Source organism: Hetaerina americana, unplaced genomic scaffold (genome assembly GCF_022747635.1).
Source record: "Hetaerina americana unplaced genomic scaffold, ioHetAmer1.1.p SCAF_39, whole genome shotgun sequence".
In the NCBI taxonomy this organism is placed as follows: Eukaryota; Metazoa; Arthropoda; class Insecta; order Odonata; family Calopterygidae; genus Hetaerina; species Hetaerina americana.
In genome coordinates this window covers 1,083,355-1,098,885 of record NW_027286974.1, presented here as the reverse complement: position 1 = coordinate 1,098,885, position 15,531 = coordinate 1,083,355, and the positions used below count along the sequence as shown (strand labels likewise).

At 38.4% G+C, this 15,531-nt stretch overlaps 1 protein-coding gene across 1 annotated transcript; it reads right to left on the bottom strand.

Moving 5' to 3' along the window:
• Nucleotides 1-9,130: 9,130 nt before the first annotated feature.
• LOC139691675 (uncharacterized) lies at nucleotides 9,131-9,916 on the bottom strand. Its single transcript, XM_071589519.1, has one exon. It carries the CDS (start codon nucleotides 9,914-9,916, stop codon nucleotides 9,131-9,133), a length of 786 nt encoding a protein of 261 aa, XP_071445620.1.
• Nucleotides 9,917-15,531: the final 5,615 nt, after the last annotated feature.

The following is a 15,531-nucleotide window of genomic DNA, read 5'->3' as shown; positions in this document are numbered from 1 at the left end:
GCACCACCTATATCATGAGCAGTAATTCCATGATTTTGCCTTTTTCATTGGAGAGGAATTAAAATAAAACTGTATGGCCAAAAACATAAGTCAGAAAGACTAATATTGTTAAATTAAATAAATAGCATAACATTTACAGCATAAAAAGTAAACAACGGTTCCTCTCATGGTTATCATGATTTGAAAAATTAAGCATTCGCCATTATGACACAAACACTCTTATTTTTCCCTTACCTCAAGAGCAGTCCTTCCCTGAATTTGAATATCGTAGTCCACTTCCTCCTTGCTAGCTGGAATTTCAATAACCTCCGACTCTTCAATATCCACATTCTCCCTTTTCACAGTGATCTGCATATATTTGTTAAAAATGATGAACAATAATAAAAAAATGTGACTAGCTTTGCCAGTTTCACCATTTAGGTACGAGAATTTTGGAAAGATATTGTGTAACAAAAATGATTTATGTTAGGTTATCATTGGTCATATATGAAGTGAAAATGTAAATCTCAGACGTTCCACAATGACTAAATAGGAATTCTTCTTTTATCAGGAATCATTCAAAATTTTATGTTTTGAACATATGACCCTATAACTTTAACTATATAAGGATTAAATGCAAGTCATTTACTGGGCAATTTGTATGTTTACCCAAGATTAAATGAAAAACTACCATTGGCCCAATGTTTACACAAATGAAATATTTCCACATTAGAGTACATCTATTAAAAACGAATACATTAATGAATCTAACAGAAAAGTAAACATACCAAAATACAGCGAAATTACTTTGGCAATGCTTTTGAAATAATTGTATCCATAACTATTTATGCATACAAAGCATATAAAAAAGAATGCTATGATATAATGATGAAAAACACCATAATTGTAATTAGAATAAAACACGTCAAAGAAAGCCAGGCTAAGTACTCTTACGCATGCTCTTTAATAAACAAATCATTATTCAATTTTTTCCTACGTACACATCTTATATATACAATATTCACAATTTTTAAGTCATTTCCCGTATTTGCCATTTGGTCATTAGACCTTCAGGCATTTGTACATTAGGGATGAAATACTCTTAATTACTCTTAATTTTCCCATACCTCAACAGAAGTCCTTTCCTGAATTTGAATATTATGGTTCACTTCATCCTGGCTTGCTGGAATTTCAATATCCTCCGGCTTTCTTACATCCATCATCTCTCTTTTCATTGTGATCTGTACATAATTGTTAAAAATGTTGAAAATAATAAAAAAATATGACAAGCAACATCAAAATTAAAGTAGAGTGCAAAATCAAAAATTTTAATTGAATAAAAATGATTAACATTATTGCAATTTGAAATTAAACAGCAGGGCTTTTGTCCTGATATCTTGTGCTTATGGCATAACATATTTTCATTTTCATCCAAAAGAAGATCATTTGTATATATGTATTGTGGGGCTAGGTATCACAGCAAAACCAATTTATAATCTAAAAAATTCTAAAATACAGAAAGACATTACATTTGCTAATTTCAACATTTAAGTATAAGAAATTTTGAACAGATACCATCTTAAAAAATGAATTGTTTTTGGTTATCATTTGATATATATGACGTGAAAATATAAATCTCAGGCATTCTCCAAGGACTGAATGAGAATTATTCTAAATTATGGAATCATTCAAAATTACAAGTGTTGAACAATTGAAACCAATAATTTATATAAATAAGAAAAGATGCTAGTCATTCTCTGGATAAATTTGTTTCTAAAATGAACTGAAAAACTACAGGATGGAAAATTTAAGGAAAGAATTAAAGAAAACCAAATGTGTAAAAAATAAGAGCTTAATATTCCTCTTTGCAAAGAAACTCATCAAAAGTGTCCACTGATATTACTTTGACTTAAATTATTTATTTTGCATATAAATGTCAAAAGCTTGATGCTTTGAGCAGTTGCAGATTTTGAAATGCATCTGTTGCAAAGATATCCTTGCCAATGAAATTTTGTATCCCTCACACTCCCCACTCCTAAACCTACCACTCTTCCAAGCCAAGGTCGACAAAAGTATGTTGAATTGAAAAGTCAATTATTTAATTTCATTATAAAACAAGATAAATTGGGAAAATATAAGCTCTCCTTGATGCACCAATGCCACATTTGATGAAACAATTATGAGCATATACCTCATAAATTGCCTGTTTTGTAATATAAAATGTCCAGCTTATATATTAGCATGGGTGGATAACGTTCTTATCTTTGGAAAATTATTATAAAATGTAATAAGAAGCTTAAATTACGTTGTAACAAAAATATTAATAACGTTTAAAAAATTAAAAACAAGTGTTTCCGACTATGCCATTAGTTATTAGAGAAGATCTCAATGGAAAAATACTTTATTCAATATGAATAAATAAAACATAAAAAAAGGATTTATCAATTTTCCAACGTCCACTTTACACCTTTTTGGCACCTGCATTAATTTTTAATCCTTGCGCAACTATGATGCCTATATACAATTAAGCTGCACAATTGCTAAAAAGTAATTATAGATGTAACTCCGACTCAAATTACAAATTATGTTGATAGCGCTGATTAAAAATTACACAATTGCACATTTTACTTAATAATTCTTGGAGTTTCTTCATGAGGAGGAAATTTCTTCAAGAAAATAGGGTTCTACTGGCTTTTGAACAAGAAGTCATTACTACAATATATTATTTTCACACGAGATTATATTTCACATTGGTACATACGTAAATTCATTATCTTTTTTGGTTTTTTTTACAATTTATGAAACGTAATTGCCTTTTTTTATGAACTATCTTCACGAATTTTTGAAAAAAAGGTAGTCTAAGTACTCTCACACATGCTCTTCTAATTAATCAAGTATTCAATTATTTCTCACGAACATCGTTAATGCGAACAATATTCACAACTTTTAAGTCGATGCTCGTATTTGCCATTTGGTTATTACCCATTTAGGCATTTGTACACTTGGGATGAAATCTATTTAATATAAACACGTTTATTAAACAATATGACTAAATTCGTAACGGATATTGTTACCACGGACATTATAAAATAAAAACATAACTTGGAGACAACTCACCTTTTCGCGGCAAATATTTCCCTCTTCCTGTTTGTATTCCGTTTGCCTCTCCAAAGTAAGATTGTTTTCGTAGCATTGCTGCTTAAACATATAGAAATCGGTCAGTATTTTAAAGCACTGATAGCAAATAAACCACGGATGGCTTCTATCCTCCACTACCTACGAAAACAAGATTATCAAGCTAATAAACCCCACACATCTTCTCTCAAAAGGACTCTTATTATTAACATAGTGATGCAAAGGCTTTTTATTGACCCAAAACAGGGAAATACCGACAAATTTGTGGTAAAATTACCATAAAAGCGTCATGGTGAAAACGTAAACATGCAATCGATAGCTTACTTTCAATTCCAATAACTCTTCTATTGCTTCCCGTACCAACTGCTCAGCATCGTCGTTTTCACTAAAAATATTTGTCAAACGACCACCACGGCCAAGACATAATCTACACTTTAAACTTTCTTGTCGAGACATCTTCGTAGCACTTAAAAACGGAAACATTTAAAACTCGTAAGCAATAGATTCCAAGATGGCCGACTACATATCGATGGGTCGTTCGTTCTGAATCGATTACTAAGTGCGAGGTGTAGAGTCGATCTGGTTATATTTTGGCTCCAAGTGATCACCAAATTCAAATAAATTTCCGCATTATTTAATCTCTCACTTAATTGAGTGTAATCATTCTTATCAACAAATAAAACTATTCAAATAGCAAGAGTTTAAAATAGTATATGGTTACCTAAAAAGGACAATTTAAAAATAATATTACAATTCCGTAGTATTAGAGTTAACCTTATTTATTATTTATGCGTTACCCCCAAGTTTAATCCTTTTAAAGTGATGTTGTGATAAGCTGAGTTTTCGGATAAAACATTTTTCAGAAAGCGCTATTCAGAGTGAAAAAATATTCATGAAATCATTTCTGGCATAAGTTACCTTTTTAAGGTGTTAATGAACCAAGCACAAATTACTTAATACGTCATTTTTTTGGAGTTAATAAATTTTAAAATCGGAAGTTGAAACAAAACCATGGCATGGAATTTTAAACATACAACGACTGTTAGACAAAAGACAAATGATTTGAAATAATTATAAAAGTAAAGTTTGAATTGCTCTGTTATTTGTTTTCAATTAGACCATTTAAATTGATAGTTATTTTCCTAAGTATTTGCTGATATTCTTCTGCTCAGTAATTTTCAAAAAAAATGACGTTTGTAATGTGAAATGATTAAATCCGGGTTTTCGTTTATTATAAAGAGGCAAGTCCAAAGTCATGTGTTAATTACTAGTCATACATTTTTAGCAAAAGCTACAATATTAATATTTAGATTTTTCTTGTCCTGTTTACTCCAGAAAAAACTTGCTATAAATCAAAGTTTTAATGGCAGTTCTGTGTTAATATTAAAATGAAATTCCGTTTATTTTGAATGAATAGTGAATTAACGATTTCATGCATCATTAAAATTCAATAATGATCCATCCTTTGGATTTCTCCCAAACAATCCCCAAACTCCTCCCTTATTTGCCCATTTTTATCCGTTTTCAGTTATGTCTGCTTAACCTCCTACATTTTTCTCCACACACATAATACATAAGGCTCCAATGAACGCCTATTATACATTTAGCAGGACAGGTGACAATAGAAGAGACGGCATGCCATAGTCATACTCCTAAAGCTGCTCATACTGACTCTTCTTTCCCCATGCGCACCTGATAGCAGTTTCAGACATGGACAGTATGTGGAATAGCTTCCTTTCCTATCTGTGATGTATCCCTTAGATACTATTCCCACCCATATTTGTATAATCAAAGCTAGTTGTTCGTTTTTATGGTAGTTCAAACGATCAGACTTTTCCATTAGCTCAAGATAATAATAGTATTATGGCTCTATGATATAATCCCTAAGATACTCTGCCTCCCAGATTTTCCTAGGCCAATTACTAGTTTATAACTATTAGAGCAGTTCATCAAATTCTATCGAATAATTATTTTGACGAGTATTCTTAAAGAAGCCTAGTGAAAAAATGGTACAGTAGAACTTATAATTTACTTTCACTACCCTAGAATTACGACGGCTGATAGATGCCTTTATTTTTGGTTAATCTTGAATGTTTGCCTCGTAAACAATGGTTATTGTAAACCTTTTGACACGGATCTTGAAATGAAAGAACGGAACAGCAATGTTTTCATTCATTTATTTATTTGCCAATTCTATGATTTCATTGATACTACAAAAGATCAAAAATATCTTAGGAAAGGCGGATTCCGATTTTCCAAGACTCCGCATTGAATGAAATCTGAGTAATCGCGAGAAAGGTTTTCATATGTGTGATCTGGAATAAGATCCTCTCTTTTTACACCAGCGCATTCCTTTTGCATTCAAACAACTTCCTAACAAATGAAGAACGAAATGCAAGTGGGCAGCAGACGAGCTACGTATTTTATATGTTATTGCAATATTTAAAACTTTAAATGCTGCGTGAAGTAATGTGTGAAAAACGGCCATGTACTTCTATAGTTGGTTTTTAGTTCAATTCTTCTGTAGACTTGAAAACAATCAGAATATCCGCTAAAGCCGTATTTTAACTCTGCAGATGGTGTTTAAACAGTTGAAGGGGTATCCTTCTACGCTAGTGGACGTTAGAAAAAATTACACTCGAGCGTTAAACTCAACGGGTTTATTATCGAAACGGATTTACAGATGGCGATCGTACAGCTTGCTTCTTCATTCGCGGCAGACTGACTCTCTCGCCCGACGTCCACCTTTCTCCGTCGTACCGACGCCGTGTCCCCCTGGTGGTACTTTCCGGAACTCGGAACAAATAAATTCCGCCGTGCGTTCCGTCTGCTCTCCTTGCGCCGCCACATCACCCCCTCTGTAGACTTTAGGCCACTAAAGAATGAAAAAGGAAGGATTAGCGAAAAGAAGTGAGATTCTATGGTACAAAATCTTCCAGGTGCTTTGGGAAATGGACCCTCCTCCCAAAGCGGGTCTCTCTCGGCTCTTCGGCAGGTGCAGCAGTGGTGGTTCTTGGGTGTGTTTTGTCCCGAAGAGATGCGGGTGCTGCGCTGCTCGTCCCGTCGTTCTCCTCAAGAGTGTAGGCAGGTTTTATGCGGTCGATTGAAATTGTTTTCTCACTACCTCGGACGTTGACCACGAAAAATTTTGGCTCTCTTCGGATGACCGGGAAGGGACCCTCGTACGGTGGCTGAAGATTAACCTTTGTCGCGTCGTTTCTCACGAAAACGTGGGATGAGGACGACAGGTCTTGATGCAAGAAGACAGACTTCTTGCCGTGGCGTGACGCAGGAACTGGTCGTATGGTGGAGAAATGTTGCCGTAGCTGCGCGGCGAAATTAAGGTCGTCGTCCGCCGGCCGCTCGCTAGGGACGAAAAACTCTCCTGGTAGACGGAGTGGTTGACCATAAACCATCTCCGCCGGCGACGCCCCAATGTCTGCTTTCCAGGCGGCTCGTATACCGAGCAGCACTACTGGCAGGACGTCCGGCCAACCATCCGACTGGTGGCACATTATGGCTGCCTTCAGTTGGCGGTGGAACCTCTCCACCATGCCATTTGCTGCGGGGTGATAAGCCGTGGTTCTCAGGTGCCTCGAACCGGTGAGCCCCGCCAACTGCTGGAACAGATGTGATTCAAACTGTCGGCCTTGGTCCGTCGTAATCCGGAGTGGAGTGCCGAAGCGAGCCACCCAATTCCGAAAGAATCCCTTGGCGACCGTGTCAGCTGTTGCGTCCCTAACCGGGAACGCCTCTGGCCATCTTGAAAAACGATCGACACACGTCAGGCAATACCGATATCCCGCGGAAACTGGCAAGGGGCCTACAATGTCGATATGAACATGTTCAAAACGCTGGGTGGGCGGCGCAAAGCCTCCCACAGGGGACACTGTGTGGCGATGAATCTTCGCTCGCTGGCAGGGAATACATGCGCGTGTCCATGCACGGCAATCCTTGCGCATCGAGGGCCACACAAACCGTTCTGCGACCAACTTGGTGGAAGCCCGTATTCCTGGGTGTGACAAGCAATGCAGCGAGTCAAAGACTGGCTTCCGGAAGGGTTCAGTTACATAAGGGCGGACTGATGGTGTCGACACGTCACAATATAACTGAAATTCACACTCTGGAATGCGCATCATTTTCAACCGGAGGGAATCGTTGGGCTGTTTGAGCTGGTCGTCTTCCGCCTGAGAACGTGCGAGGGCGCTGTAATCGATGGCACCACTCACAGCTTCTACCCTTGAAAGGGCGTCCGCGACTACGTTTTCGCTGCCTGAAAGATGACGGATGTCGCTGGAGAACTGGGCAATGTAATTTAGATGCCGAAACTGACGCGGGGAACACTTTTCTGGTTTTTGGGCGAAGGCATAAATCAGGGGTTTATGGTCAGTAAAAATTGAAAATTCACGACCCTCGAGCATATGCCGAAAATATTTAACAGATTCATACACGGCAAGCAGTTCCCTGTCGTACGGGCTGTACTTTTGCTGCGTGGAAGTGAGTCTACGGGTAAAGAAACCGAGTGGCTGCCAACCGTTGCTCGTACTCTGCTGCAAAACTCCGCCCAACGAGGCGTCCGACGCGTCCGTAAAAAGGCCTAAGGGCAGAGAGACGTCTGGGTGCGCGAGAAACGTCGCTTGCGCGAGGGCGTCTTTGCATTCATTGAACGCACGATCCAAGTCGTTATTCCGCCGCACAGGTTCATTCCCTTTTACTCCCCCCCTTAGGACATCGTTAAGTGGCAGTTGGATTGCCGCAGCCTTTGGAATGAGCCGTCTATAAAAGTTAATCATGCCCAAGAATTGGCGCAGTTTTTTCACAGTTTCCGGGACAGGAAAGCACTTAATCGCATCTATTTTCGCCGTCGTCGGCTTAACCCCGGATGCACTGACACAGTAGCCTAAGAAGGACACTTCCGTCCTACCTAGCACACATTTGGCGGGATTTACAAGCACTCCGTACTCCCGCAAACGCGCAAATAGCTCACGTAGATGGCGCTCGTGCTCCTCAACGTCCATCGAGGCGACTAAAATGTCGTCTAAATAGGCGTACGAGTGGTCCAAACCCCTTAACACCTCATCGATGAACCTTTGAAATGTTTGGGCTGCATTTCTCAGGCCGAACGGCATGCACGGGAATTCAAAGAGTCCGAATGGCGTGATGATTGCCGTTTTTGAAATGTCGTCGGGGCACACAGGTATTTGATGGTACGCGCGTACGAGGTCAATACGCGAAAATACAGTCTTACCGGCCAGATTGTGCGCAAAATCGGCGATATGAGGCACCGGGTATCGGTCGGGAATGGTCCGCGCGTTGAGACCGCGATAATCCCCGCAGGGACGCCACTCGCCATCCTTCTTGGGCACCAGATGCAGAGCCGAGGCCCAACAACTGTCCGACCGTCGGACCGTACCGCTGCGTAGCATCTCGTCGAACTCCTTCTTGGCGATGGCGAGCTTATCTGGTGCTAGTCGCCGGGGCTTGCAGGCGACGGGGGGTCCGGACGTCACCTTGATGTGATGCATGGTCGCGTGCCGGGGCTCCCTCGGTGTGCCAGCTGGGCGAGTGATCTCTGAGAATTCGGTCAGAATCTCATGGAATCGAGATGATTCGATTACAGTCTTCACCTGCGGGACCGAACACGGCACAATGCGACCGCCCGTGCCCAACGACGTTATCCCATCCGTTATTCGCTGCCGGCGGACGTCCACTAAAAGGCTGTAAAAGGACAGAAAGTCCACGCCAATGATGGGCCTATCGACATCCGCCACGACGAAGCGCCAACGGAAGTCCCGCTTTAGGCCTAAATTCAAGGCTAAGTCTATCCACCCGTAGGTCTTTATCACCGTCCCGTTCGCGGCAAATAGCTGGTAGGTAGAAAGTGGCTGTCGTCCCTTCACCAGCGTACGCGGGTAAACGCAAAGATCGGAACCGGTGTCGACCAGGAATTCTGTCTTCGTCACCGAGTCCACAACATACAGGCGGCGAGGCTGGGGCCAGCGGGCGTCGGCCGCAATTACGCCCTGCCCTCGTGGTTTTCCGACTTATAGGCGCACGGGGAACGGCACTTAGTCGCGCGAGCACCAAAAGTAACATGATACCAGCACCACCTTGCATCTGGAGGCGCGGAAGGGCTGCGGGCACGCCGCTGTCGGCTTTTGGAACGTTTCCGTCCGCGAAAATCTGGACAAGAAGCAGTCAACGCGGCTACCTGTTGTGTAAGGGCCGCTATCTGACTTCGAAGTTCCTCCACTTCGGAATGCGGCGTGACACTGGCGACTTGCGGGGGGCGCGGCACCTCGTGCACCTTGTCGGCTAGTTTCGACAAGCTTTCCAGTTCCAGCGAGTCTTGTGAGGCCAGGATGGACTGTGTGTGGGATGGCAAGCGATTCATCCACAGCGTCTTCAGAAAGTCGTCTGGCACGGCAACGCCAGCCAACATCCGTAGATGGCGCAAGAACTGCGATGGCTTCCGGTCCCCCAACTCCTCGTGCTCAAGGAGTTGCCGTATTTTCTGCGCCTGTGAGACGGAGAGTCGTTGGATTAATTCCTCCTTGATCTTCTGGTATGGGTCTGCCCTGGGGGGATTCACAATAATGTCCTCCACTTCCAGCGCGTGGCGATTGTCTAACTGGGCGACCACGTGGGAATACTTCGTCGCCTCACTCGTTATTCCCGCTAGCGAGAACTGAACTTCCAGCTGCGAAAACCATAGAGCCGGCTTTTCTGGCCAAAAAGGTGGAACTCGCATCGTCACTCTGTTTACGATTGACTCCTCCGACCCGTTGCTTGAAGGCGGCATTTTGCGCCACGTGGCGCTTCAAGTCACAGAACGAAAAAAAAAATGCAAACCTTAGCTCACGCGTGATCACGTCGGGGTCACCAATGAAGGGGTATCCTTCTACGCTAGTGGACGTTAGAAAAAATTACACTCGAGCGTTAAACTCAACGGGTTTATTATCGAAACGGATTTACAGATGGCGATCGTACAGCTTGCTTCTTAATTCGCGGCAGACTGACTCTCTCGCCCGACGTCCACCTTTCTCCGTCGTACCGACGCCGTGTCCCCCTGGTGGTACTTTCCGGAACTCGGAACAAATAAATTCCGCCGTGCGTTCCGTCTGCTCTCCTTGCGCCGCCACACAGTCGTGAAGTTTTTATCGATGTTTCAGCGAGAAGAGTAATTTACACTTCATGCTGGAAAAGAAAATAGAGGATTTAATAGACGTTAAAGTAAGTTCAAAAGAATATTTTCCTAGCTGTTTAAATTATGTGTTTAAAATATTTCCCAGATCTGTCGAAAGAATGAACAGAACATTCACCAAGTAATTAGTTTTTTCGTTTTCCACTTTATATTAAAGAATGCCTATCATACTTCATCGCATAATAAACATGTATTAAAGGGTAGATTTTTTAATTTACCTAATTAGTAGATTACATTGAAATAGCCCCAAAGATTAGGATCGGATTAAGATCATTTATTTCCAATTCAATCCATAGCATCACAACTCAATTGAGTGTAACAAAAGAAAAACGAAATGCAAATGCCCTGCTATAACGTTGTTTACTTAATTCTTTCGGCTGTGTTAATAACATTCAATACACGTTCAATACATTTTGACAAATTGCATTATTTCTCTGGCGTTAGATTGTCCAGTAAATCATTCGGCGTATCATTGATCAACAGTCGCGGTCTGTTGGTCAATGTTTTCGGTTTAGAATACTAAATTCAAAATAAATTTGAAAAATACGATAGAGGATTTAATAGATGCCAAAGTAAGTTCAGTTGTCTTGCTAAGTGTTTTAAAAATTTTGTTCGTTAGATATCTTAAATGAATTGGTATTTGGTTTATATATTCCGTACACTGTTGTCTAAATGTATATATAAGTATAGGCGAGAGGAGTTACGTGCATTCTGGTGTTAATACATGTTAATGGCATAGTCTATTAGGTTGTGTCCATATCCTCACAACATATCTCCACAATGGTTCCTTTTTTTCTAAAAATGATTAACCTCTGTTTATTATTTAACCAATTACATAGTCTGCTGTTGTATTTCTTTTGCAAGATTAATAAAATGCATCAGATTTCTATTTCGTTGTCCTTACCAAAACTTACATTTAAATTGTAGTCCACCATGCAGTTATATGTAATCTCTTTTATGAATAGTTGATGTCAGCAATTTAATTGCCTTTGGGTAAAATTGTTATTTTTTTCCTAAATGAGTGAGTCCCACATGATTCTCATTATAAATATATGAAAGAGTTTTGCCATACGGATTTACTGAACTGATAGTCTAATTTATAAATTTTGACTGTATGATGTTAATGAATTATGGCTTTTTAATGCTTTGCAATACGTTCCTGGTGAATTCCAGAAAGATTATTCTGACAACTTGATTGACAGTGATGCTATTGACAAGAGGGCTGTGGCATCCCAGATGACATGATCATTGTCAAAGAGGAGGTTGACATTGCCATTGGATGACCTACTTCTCCAGTAGTGGATATTCATTCATCAATTGTTACATCAATACAGGAAGGTAGCAGTCATTGGTCAGACAATGAAGAGGCAGGGAATATGATAACTGATCATACATACTCCAGCATAAAAAAATGCACACTCTTGTGGAAAATAAATTTATTATTAAATGCACTTGCACAAATTGATTCAATTATTCACCCCCTATCCCTTCCAAGTACTCTTTCCCTGAAATATAATTGGAGCAGCACGCCAATGACATTAGGCAAATGACTATCAGTCTGCATTACTGTACAGTGTACCAATTTCTCACTTACTTTTTAGACTTTTAATAGCCTCTGACAGCCTTTTTACAATTCTTTTTACACTATTTTCATTTGCGTTAATTTATTATTTAATTCTTAATGCTTAGCTCTACTTAAATCTCAGTATTAATTATCAAACTAATGCCTATCTGATTCACCTGGTATTTTTCATGCATACCTAATTCTTTTAGTGTCAAAACATGGAGAAAGTAATGGCTAATCCTCATCTTTAACCTGCAGAACTCAATTCCTTTCTTCATGCAGGGATTCTCCGAACTAATCACCATCTATTCTTTTCCTTACATCTTATTCCAATCTTAAATCACTATCATATGTTACAAATGCTGCCCTATTTTCCGGCATGAATTCATTATTTATTTTGTCCTGTAAAGGTGGTAAATCATATTAATTACTTTCTGCTTACAGGTATCTTAATTGAAATTCTTAAACTAGGAGATATCCTTATAACTCTATACCAGAGTCATCTATTCAATGTAACTTTAAATAATAATGCCTTGCCTAATGACTGGAAAAAGGCAAACATAACAAAAATTTTTAAAAAAATCCTGTATGATTGCTTTGTATGTAGAACAGAATGATGATCAAGGGTGTCAATCATATGTGCACTTCTACCAATAATAATTTATCAGTTGATAGGTCTATGATAACTATGCTTTTATTAACATTTTCATTCACCATTTTAATCATCCTTAAATATCATATAATAATCATCCTTAAACATCCTTATATTTCATATTCCTGCCATTACTTCCTTCATTAAGTAATAATCTTACCTATGTTTATCAGTCCTGAACATTCAATTTTCATTCAATATTTTTTCTGCATTCCACATTATTCCCCCTGTCTCTTTTAGAATTCTCTGAGTTATCTCCTCCTATTTTCTTAAGTAGCTTCTCAAACTCTGTTGTTTGTTATCCGTTCATTCCAGTTCAACTCAAGGTACCCTTTAGAACTGTATTTGTTATTTTTCTGAAAAAAAAATTATCAAGAATATGTAAATATTTCCATTTCTTTAATTCATGGTCATACATATATTTATTTACTTGTTAAATATTTTTTGATTATGAGCAATATATTTTCTTGTGAAATCGTTCAGTAAATGTAAGTAAAGTGTTTGAAGGAGAAAATCTATTTTTTTGTGAGGAGTGGGTTAATTTATTATCTTTTCCTGTAAGGTGAAGTATATAAGTTTATCATAATTTATTTAACCTTTGATTAATACAGTACCTCATTGTTTAGTGAATTGGAAATTCAGTGCAACAGATATATGGGATTAGAATCAATATTAATCATACAAAGGTAATGCGATTTCCTATAAAGAAATAGGCTAAGCTTAACATTAAAATAGGTGGGCAAAATATTGAGCAGGTAGAACAGTTTACGTATCTCGGTAGTGTTTTGGACCAACACGGTCAAAGTAGTAGGGACATAAGGAGAAGAATTGCGCTAGGCAAAGAGGCTTTCACAAGGAGGAGGGAGTCGATGACAGGGACTTAGGGTAAGGATGTTAAGGAAAGAAGAAAAGAAATGGTCGGAGAAGAAAACAAATGAGGAAGTACTTGGTATGGTAGGCAAAGATAGGGGTTTGTTGGGAGCAATCCTTTGGGGCAGGAAAAGTGGATGAAGGGGGTGTTGACCGGCAGTGGGATGTTGAAGACTGTGATAGAGGGTAGAATGTTGGGCAAAAGAGGGAAGGGAAGGAACAGGATAGGGATGTTGGACGGGATGAAGGGAGGAAGAAAATTCTCAGAGATGAAGAGGGACCTAATATAGAGTAGGATGACGGATTTTGTGTTTTGTTAGTAGTAATAAAATATTTGTTTGGTAGTTATGTCCATCCAAAAACCTGTCTTAACCAGTAGATTTCCTTAAAAAAAAATACAGTGATATTTGTCAACATTTTGCTTTCATAACTTAAATGTCTTAAGCATTTTTTCTTTGATTTTGCAGGGCCATTTGGAATATGCAGAATTTATTATGTCCTCTGATAAGGATGTTGACAATGGAGAAGAGTATGATACTGACATTTCTTTGATTGTAGGAAGACTTGGAGGGAAGGTGTTGCAGGTACAAGTTAAGGAAAGCTAATGACTCTGCTGTGTCTTTACTTATGCTTCTTTCTGGTGTGATGGAAGTATTGATGAATAAGCTTCATAGTTTTTCTGTGGAAAATAATGTTCACTAGAATCCTGGGTTACCTTTTTAAAACTCTTTCAACAATTAATTAAAGATCATTTAAAATATTATGATAAATCGCAAAAAGGATGACTATATAAAAAAAGAATAATTTTGGGAACTATTTTGCTCCAAAATAAAATTTACCCACTGCATACAAAGAATTCTTTCCTGTTGTACCTGCAAGGTCCTTAGTCAAGGTTTCAGTACACTGAAGTTAAGACCTCTTTCTATCAATTTAACTGCTGGTTCTGTCACCAAATTAATTACATTAGCCAATCAGAACCCAGGGATTTTGTTAAAGTGCTGGTTTGGTCACTATGCTTTAAATAAACCAATCAACTTCAGGGCTTTTTTTAGTCTTGCAGTTTATTAATCCGATTCTTTTATTTTGCTTGATTATTTGTTTTCTAGATTATATCATTTTAGTCATCAAAATTTTGATCACTAATAGGTGATGTCACTAAAATTGTCCAGTGAATCAGTTGGAGTGCTGTGCAAATTTTGAAGTTTGCAGATTATATTTAAGCAGTCATGGTCTGTTATCAATGTTTTTTGCAAGAATAGTAAATTGCAATTAATGCTGGAATATATAAAAGAGGATTTAAAAGATGTAAAAGTAAGTTTAATTTTCTTTGATACATGTTTTTGAAATCATGTGTGCACAAAATCTTAAAGGAATTAGTAGTTGGCTTATAAAATCCCCACATAGTTGTGAATAATTAAAGCAATATTTTAGTAAAAGGAGTTTAGTGCATTCCTTGCTTAATATCTCTTCATAATATATATTTTTTGTGTGTACAGCATGCAATTTATCCTTGGTTTTTGTGTATTCCCTGCATAGAGAAGCTTACAGAATTAAAGCGAATCAAGCATTGATGTGCCAAGTATTTGTATGGTTTTTATGATTGCATCCAAAGGGGTTGCAATCCTACAATGATATACAGGATAACCAATCAAGAAGAGGTTGGTTGTATCCATAAATATGAACAATATCAATGACGAGGACAAATTTGGCTAAAATCAATATTTCTTTGTATGTTTTGGGATGAATATGTAGAAAAATTAATTATTTTAAAAGTTAAAGGATATAGACTTTCTTCTGGAAGGTATTGATGGATTAATTGAAACTCTTCTGATTAAATTCTCATATTATTTATTTTGAGTGGAGTTTTTCTTTTAAATAAGCAGTTGCTACAATTTCCCAAATTAATCAAAAACATGTATGACAACAATTTGAAGAAATCATTTTAAATGAATACTTTATCTGTTGAAATTCTATTCTTACTTGCAAAGTGTTTTCACCATTCATTTCTTTATTCTATGCAAAACAGTACTATGCCAAATACATTGGGCATTAATCATTTAGTTTACCTTCCTGTATATCAAACCACTTCCACATTATCTCCTCAGATTTTCCATACCATCCCACTGT